The sequence below is a fragment of the Uloborus diversus genome, chromosome 6 (assembly GCF_026930045.1).
Source record: "Uloborus diversus isolate 005 chromosome 6, Udiv.v.3.1, whole genome shotgun sequence".
Taxonomy (NCBI): Eukaryota; Metazoa; Arthropoda; class Arachnida; order Araneae; family Uloboridae; genus Uloborus; species Uloborus diversus.
In genome coordinates, this window is record NC_072736.1 from 54,576,563 (window position 1) to 54,585,506 (window position 8,944).

At 31.2% G+C, this 8,944-nt stretch overlaps 2 protein-coding genes across 2 annotated transcripts in view; one reads left to right on the forward strand and one right to left on the reverse strand.

The window, feature by feature from the left end:
* Nucleotides 1-8,840, forward strand: part of LOC129224106 (DNA-directed RNA polymerase I subunit RPA2-like) — a 47,311-nt gene extending 38,471 nt beyond the window's left edge. Inside the window, exons 17-19 of the mRNA XM_054858512.1 lie at nt 2,163-2,290; nt 3,512-3,676; nt 8,114-8,840. Of these exons, the coding sequence (XP_054714487.1) occupies nt 2,163-2,290; nt 3,512-3,676; nt 8,114-8,341 (521 nt within the window). The 3' untranslated portion in view covers nt 8,342-8,840. The remainder of the gene's footprint in view (nt 1-2,162; nt 2,291-3,511; nt 3,677-8,113) is intronic.
* LOC129224105 (regulator of nonsense transcripts 1-like) overlaps nt 1-8,944 on the reverse strand; it is a 368,488-nt gene that overhangs the window by 82,219 nt on the left and 277,325 nt on the right. The gene's annotated exons all lie outside the window — the stretch shown is intronic.

Below are 8,944 nucleotides of genomic sequence, written 5' to 3' on the forward strand. Positions count from 1 at the left end.
AAAGTATATAATTTTAAATGTTTACATACAGTCAATTCGTGATAACTCAAATCTAAAGGGACCGACGAAAAACTTCGTGTTATCGAAAGTTCAACTTACCGCTAGCTTCGGTTTTCGACATTTTAATATTAAAAACTATCAAATGTTTTAATTAATATGAACATATAACAGACAAAATTACAGAACTTAAAAGTTTTTTTGCACAATATGTAGTTTATTTGTGAAGAGTTCTGAGGATGAAGTTGTGTCTGGTCTTGAACTTCTCCAGCTATCCAGCACTGCGGTGGAAGTTTTCTATGTTCAGTAATATAACAAAATTTGTTGCTTTCTCACGCATCAAAGACCCACTTATAGGAATGGAATGGTCTTGATTTCGATATTGCTGGAACCACTTGAATTGAGCAAATTCTGATTCAGGAATGGTGCACATCTTCATTCATTTCAAATTCGGATTCATGGATTCATACTGCTTTCGAAAAATCTTTCTTTTATTGTTGGACTCCTTCAATGTCATAAATAAGATTTACTTTACTTTCTAAATCTAAGGTTTTAGCTTTCACTTAGACATCTTTAATAATAAAGACAAATCTCTCTCAGGAACTTATCAGCAAATGATCGAACTAAAGAATGAAGAGGAACGCATCCTAACTTAGGTCAGCATTTGAATAAAGGTACAATCAGTTGAGTTGACAACTTGACAGCTTAAAAGCAGATTTGTAGTCCAGCAACATGTCTAAGTGTAAACAGTACAGTACAACAAAAGAAAGCAAGCTACACTCATTTCTGCACTTGTAACTCCTTTATTGCACATTGGCTCAACAAATGTTTTCCTTGCTTTAGAAATCTAATGTGCAGGAATTGCAAGTGAAGGTGAATGAATTTTTCTCTCATTCACTTGTTTCTTTCTTTTTTTTTTTTTTTCATTCTTCCGAAATAAATTGTGAGTACTCTTTGAAAAAAAACTTCGAGTTAAAGGAAGTTAACTTCGAGATACTGAGAATAATTAGCATGGAACAAAAGACAAAGGGATCAGGACTTGATGAAAACTTAACAGTTATAGCAATATTCGAGTTATCGCGAATTGACTGTATTTTGTTTAGTTTTAATAAAACCATGATGCTTGAACAAAAGTTGTGACCACTAAATAAAGTTTTTGTCCTCATGAGACTCATTTCCGTTCAGCTTCAATTGGTTAATTACAATTGTTCAACTTCATTAAAATGTGGTAAGACTACTTAATTCTGTAAAAAAAGTATTGTATCTCCTTTTCTGAAGTAAGCTTGTATAGTTTATTTTAAACTAGCTGCATTGCCCGGCATTGCACAGTCTATCTTGAAAATAAAAGTTATGTCAAGTGACGCATGTTCAACAATCAGGCTTCAATTAGAGAGAAAAAAAATCTCAAAACAATCATTCTCAAATAAAGAAAATGGCAAATCAAAAATTCCCGAATAAATTAAATGCAACACCTAAAATCCAAAAAAAGAGAAATCACCAAATAATAATCAAAAGGGGCAATTGTTACCTCAAAACAAAACAAAAATTTTGTCGCAACTGAGAAAAAAAAAAGGCAACCTTATAAATGCTAATTTAAAATGAGATCGCGCAAACCATAGTTTTTCAATATGAAAATAGAGTTCCATCAGGCTTATAAGTGCTTTTTAATTTTTTCCTGATGATTTTACAACCTTTTCTTTTTGAAATTCGAAGAAAGGACTGAACTGTGTGGGTATTCTTCATGGGCTTTCAAAAGGCGTCAAAATCGAACTGGTCGGATGATTATTTCAGGTAGAAAGAGCCATTTAATGCCATTTTTGGGCTTTAAAATTAAAATTTGAACAGTTCGGATCTTTTTTGGCATTTGAAAACTCTCCTACGTTCCTTCTCGGGTGCCCAAGTCCCTTCCTGTCAAATTTGGTCGGGATCTGAGGTAAACTGTAGATTCATATAGGGAACATATACACACACACACACACACACACACACACATATATATATATTCTTTGTTTTATTTATATGGATATAACCAATTTGGCAGGACATTACTCCAAGTTGAACCAGCTAAAGTGCTACTAATTTGCATGTAATTTGGTACATAACCTATTAAATTGAGTTTCACTTACTTCTATCAGTAAAGCAAAAAATTTTCTCTGCTTTTATAGCTGGTTTTGATTATTATGGCACAGAAAGAATGTATAGTGGTGTCAGTGGAGAAGAATTAGAAGCGGACATTTTTTTTGGTGTTGTGTATTACCAAAGGTTAAGACACATGGTGGCTGACAAATATCAGGTAATGTTACATACTACCTTTTTGTTTATGATGTATAAAAAATGTTTTTTACTATACACTCAAAATCCCCCTCCCCCGTTATTATTAACAAATTTATAGTCAAAAGTATTTTCGACACCATTTCCTTATTTTCCAAACTGATTCCAAGTTTGTAATTAATTAAAAATTTAACTATTTTCAAATTTTCAAGGCAGTTCCTATAAGTCATCAGCTTAAAATGGTAGCTGCAGTAAAGAAGACCCGAAAGGTCACAAGACATTAATCATAACAAAAACACATTTGCTAGATTCAGTTACTGAAAATGGTATACTAAATAATTGCAACTTATAATACAGTCGAACTCCGATTTAACAAATTCAACGGGACCGAAACTTTTATACGTTAAATCGGGGTTATTCGTAATATTGGGGCGTGAAAAAATATCTAAAAAACTGCAGTTACCTTATTTAAAACCCTTAATAAGGAGCAACGCAAAAAATCCAGAATTAAAAAGTGTACACTTTTTATTTAGTATTCCATGACGGATTACACACTAGTTAGTGTGAAATTTTAAACTACTGAGTAGTAGGCGTTTGACAATTTCCTTGATACTCGAAATAGTTCTCTTTCGACTTTATTGAGAGAAGAAAATACTGTGTGATTTACAGCTTGCTGCATGAGACATGTTTTTACAGTTTCCAGACCATGTAAAGCATTTAAAAGAGTTAGTTTTAATGGGAGTTTCATTATCGCTTTCTGCATCAGAATCAATATTCGTTAGTTGCCCCCTTGTTAGTCAAAAATTGGTGATTCCAAGGCAGTCTTTTCCAGCTTCAGACAATAGGGATATAACACTTGGAGAACAATCCATTATTTCCTATTTTAGAAAAAAAAAATCGACTGTTAAAATAATTTGTTAATTCGGGGTTTATTATTAGGTAAATGTGGGTTTCTGCCTCCATTTTAGTTGGGGAAAAGGAAAAATTTGCCAAATTGCGAAATTTGTTAAATAGAGGTTCGTTAAATCAGGGTCGGACTGTATTACAACAGATACTTGAAATTATCACAATACTACAGTGAAAGAAACTCTATGTGCCAACTTAGTCCATGCTCCATCAATGCTACGGAAGCATTATATTAGTTAGTTCTAACTTCAAAAACCTGTTCTAAGATTATGAAGTTCTTACTTAATACAAATTTAACATTAATTTAATCAATCAATAAATAAATTTATTTTTCAAGGTAAGGACAACAGGTCCTGTGGACTCACTGACAAGGCAACCTGTTAAAGGTCGCAAAAGAGAAGGTGGAGTACGCTTCGGTGAAATGGAGCGAGACTCCTTGATTGCTCATGGCACTGATCTCTTAATCCATGACCGCCTTTTTAACTGTTCTGATGGCTGCCAGGTAAGATAGTTGATAAAATTGATTGTTAAAGCACTCATCTAAGACAATCAAATAAATAAGAATTTGAAAAAATGATGCCAGTTAATTATAACCCAATCTTTTTTTTTTTACTTTTCCAATCATTAATTCTATTACTATTGCTTTTATGAAAAATAGTAAAAGAATTATGGTTGAAATTCAAAATCCTTACAGTTATATTGTGCAGAGAAGATGTTCAGCAAATTAGCTATAAAATCAATGATTTGATAGATTGAAGAATTGACACTCTCTCTCTACCTCTCATTGAAAAGCTTCACTTTTTGATTTTTCAATCTCTATTTATTTTTAAAGTATCCATTAATAGAATATGGATATAAATGAATTATAAATATATTGGAAAATCATTTTTTAATGAATTAAACACATGCATTGCTTATCATATCAAAGTATTTTATTCTACAATGTTTTGATTTATTTTGAAATTTGGACTAAGTTTTAGGATTTTTTAGGTATGGAGTTTCATAGTTTTCAGCACATTAAGAGAAAATACCCTTAATTTTGGGAAAATGCCTAACGCTTGGCGTGCATTTAACTGAAAATTGAATGAATTGTTTCAAATTGCAATCCTTTTGCATCCTGTAAATATTTCAATTTCATTTTGAAAGTTGAAAGTCATTGTAACAAATGGTGGATTAAATGTTCGTTTTATTTTTCATTTTAACGATTCCTTTATATTTTTGACCTTGTTGCAATTGTCATAGAATAATTGGTAGTATTGATATGATTGGAAAAATATATAAGTAGTGAAAACTTATGTCGATAAGTATCAATCAAGATTGATCTCTCGATGCTAAAAGGTTTTGTAGATATTGAATATCAAACTTTGTTTAATGTTATCAGAATGCTTGTAACTTTTAATTATAAAATAAGAATTTTTCTACTGAATTGAATCTTTTTTGATTTAGTACTTCTAATTTCTTCAATTAAGAAGTATTAAATTACAAACCTTAACACACATACAAGATATTTTTTTATGTAATTCGAAATTATCATCATCAAATAAAACTTTTTATATCTACTACTTAATAGCTGCTTAAGTCAAAAACCTTTGTTGTAACCAGGGCTGTGGAGTCGGAGTCGGAGTCGAAGAGTCGGAGTCGGACTGATTTTGGCGTAAAGGAGTTGGAGTCGGAGTCGGTAGAAAATATGCCGACTCCGACTCCGACTCCGGTCTACTTATTTTTCTTTAATTTTCGCTGACTCTCCTGGCATTTTTTGAAAAACTGACTACCAGTTGATTCGATTACATGTATAAAAGCCTACTAATAAGAAAACAACTGTCATTAATAACCAGCTGGCTTGATTGTTTATCGAATTTTCTGTAATAGCCACCTACGCTGTTCCCTAGTTTGCTTGTTTTTCAACATTCTTGAAATAATAGCAACTGTGAGCACGGTTTTCTTACCTAACATTTTATATTTTTTTAATCACTTTAAAACAACAATAATAAAATTTTTTAAAATCACTTTAAAACAACAATAATAACATTTTTTTTACTTCGACCTCAGTTATAAAATTGTAAAAGGAATGTACCCCTTGAGCAAGTTGGAGCCCGTAGTTCAAGAGGTATCTTACGGTGTTCTGTAATTCAACTTAGTGTTGGCGTGCAAAGGCGCAAATCTAAAAGACATGATAAAATATATCTGTCTTTTCAATCTAAGGACAACATCTACAAGCTTGATTCTCAACAAAAGTGTGAAATAGAACAAATATCTTGGTTACAACACTCAAATAATTGCAGTTAATCTTAAAATCTTCATTTCAAGATTAATTCTAAAGCAGCCAGTAAAATTAAAATTAAAAATTGAGGGAATAATTATAGGAAAAAGAAAAGCTATTTGTACAAAGCTGTATATTGCCGCATTTTCTGTAAAATTTTCTACAAGCGTACATGTACCCCATATTTTCCCTCAATACAAGTATAGTGCCCTATTTTCGTTGAAATTTTGTAGATGAAATATAATTTAAAATTTATTGGGGATTTTTTTTTCAGAATTAAAGTATGTGTATTGTTTTTATAAACTCTGAAATATACTTGAGGTGTCACCCACCAGATGGATCTCGGCCGGAGCGGACCGCCCTCGCTCAAGAAAGGTTTTTTGACTTAGCAAAAAAAGCGTTTTTGAAAATCACACGATTTGATCAACATCTATTCGTTAAACATTAATGGGGAGCAAGTTAAACCTTTTCAATTTTTTTTAACAATAGGATGATTATGTGATTTCAATTTTAAAATCGTAATTATTGGAACAATTTGATTTTCAAATTCAATTTCTGACGTTGTATGCTTCTTAATTTTACAAAAAAAATACAGCGCTTAAATTTCATAAGAAACAAATTAATATTTCAATCTCTGTATAGAGATTTTCCTCCCTTCTCATGAGGGGGATAGGGGTTGAATTGGAAAATAAATAAATAAAACAGCCGGAGTCGGAGTTGGAGTCGGAGTCGGGTGTTTCGAAACCCCGGAGTCGGAGTCGGCTATTTTCCTTCCGACTCCGCAGCCCTGGTTGTAACTACAAAAAATTCTAAGTGGCTACCAAAGTTTCATGTATTAGTAGCCACTGTTAACCAAAGAAAAATTCCAGTTTACGCCATTAGTGACAAGCAATGTCAACTCTGTGGACGTCACTTATTTTATGCTTAAATAACTTGTGCTTATGATTTTAACCACTATTGCAGCATTACTATATAAACTAAGCTCTTTCTTTAAAATATAAATTTGATATATATTTTTAAAACTATTTATGAAATTCCTGCTTTTTCTGAGTGATCCTTAAATTAAAGCTGACTAAGTAATCTAAAGTCTAGTTTACTCTAGACTCGAACCTTATTTACTCAAGGGTCCCATTGTAAATTTTTAGAGGTGAGGTGGGCCAGGAATACTTCAGTTCATATGGTTTTGTTTGCGCTTGCTGACAGTGTAAATTGAAATTTCGCGTTGTGGAAAAGGGTATATGTAAAATTTTTCATAAACATACGTAATAATTTCAGACACTTGTTAACACCACCCCAAACAGTTTTAAACCATTCCTCAATTATACATTACCATTTCTTACATATATAACTGAATTTTTATTTGTATTAAAAAGTTGTTTTAATCAACATAAAATACTGTTACAATGCACAAAATCACTGATCAACAGAAAAGAGACCCATAAAATAAACCAGTATGGTACGTACAGTTATAATAAAATGTACTAAAATAACACTGTACAATAGATCCAGAAATGATATTTGTAACTTTAAAAAAATAAGTTGTTAATGATTTTATACTGCATGTTCAAATAACAGTTACTCTAATATATTTTTAAATTCAGCTGCTTCACTAGTTCTTTTATAACGTTTCCATCTATGGCAACCCCCCTCTTTCTGGTTTCTTGTTCTCAATGCAAGAGCAGCTTCCATTTTCATAATATTTGGATTTCGCTTAGACACTACTCTGCTAACGTTTACTGATTTTCTTTTCTTAACTATTAATTGTACATATGGAAGATTCACTCACACCTATTTTCTGTGCTACCTTCGACGCATTTTTTAGTTTCTCAAGTACGTCAAGTTTTTTATTCATTGTCAGATATTTTATCTTTTTCTTTCTGTCTTTACAAACTTTAGATGAAACAGTGCTCTTAGGCGTCATTATATTTCATTAACTTTTGCATTTGGAAAGAAAAAAATAAATGGTAAATGAGTAGTTATTTGTATACGCAAATAAAGCTATGTTCAGATTAGTACGGTGTGGGAACTCCTGCTGCCAGTGATGTTAAAGGGATAAAAATCCGTTCAGGAAAAAATATTTTAAGTAGCCAATAACAAAGCGGATAACTTTCACACGGCGATTACCTTCTGAAAATTTTTGTGTTGCGTGCAAGGAATTAGCTTTAGGTCTAAAATGATTTACTTACGAAAAAATCGCTTTATAGCCATTTCGCGTAAGTCGAATCGCATAGTAGCAGGAGTCAATTGTACTGCATTTTGCAAGGAAAATTTTTTTCCCTTCATTTGATCAATTTTCCCTGAATCTCTGTTATTGTTTCAAAATTCCCTGACTTTTCCCTAAGCTGTCGCCACCCTGGCTAAGCTTTTTTAGCTTTAAAAAAAAAAAACTCGACCATGACATCTACCCAATAAAAAGGAGAGTTCCTCCAACTGATTTTGTCTGATAATATCAATTGAAGAATTTGAAAAATGTGAATATTTCACCATTAAAAGTACAGTCTACTGGAAACACATGTATAGATTTATTGTGTGTGGGGGGGGGGGTGACCATTAATAATAAATTTGTATTAATAACTAACTTTAAAATGAATATTGAATTCAGAGAAAGTGTTTAAATCTTAATATTATAGATTGCCTTGTAACTTCAAATATTTATAGATAATTTTTTTTTTCTTCCAGCAATATGTGTGTTCTAAGTGCAAAAATCTTCTTTCTCCATTGGCTGAAAAGAAGAATCAATTGCCTAGCAATAATATAGAACTTTTCCCTAATGAATGGAAGTGTAAAGTATGCAACTCTGGTGAATACATAACAACTATTGATATCCCTTATGTATTTCGCTACTTGTGTGCAGAATTAGCAGCAGTAAACTTTAAAGTAACATTGAAGATTGGAGATTATCAATGATAAAAAAATTTGTGCATTGAAATTGTATACTCTATGAGTGTATCAGCAAAATTTGTTCAAAAACTTTGTAATATTTTGTAACATAAAAGTATTTAAAAAAGAAATTTGATTTTTGTGTTCAAAATTAATTGTATTAACATTGTAAAGAGTATGAGTCACGTTTCATTCATTAATATATTTTTTTATATCAATGTAGTGATAAAGTATATTCCTTTGATTGTAACTTCATTACATTTTACCTGGACACATTTCTAAACCGACTTTATTTATTGTTATAGATGTAAGATTAAAAAAGCAAAAAATATCCAAAGATTATTTCTACAAACTTGATTTACATTAAATATTCATGACTTCTTGATTACAACACTCAAAAACGGCAATTGATATCAATATCAGTCAAGAAATCTTGTACTTGTTTTATTTTAGTGTTATGCATTTTTAAAAATGCTTTTAAACTGATGATTGGTCAAGCTTCAAAGACCTGTATTATTTATAACATTCACATAAAAAAAGGTAAATTTTTGTGATTCTATGAAAATATATAAATGATATTAACGTTTACATCCATTGTATTTTGCCAGTGCCATAGGAAAAACAAAATAC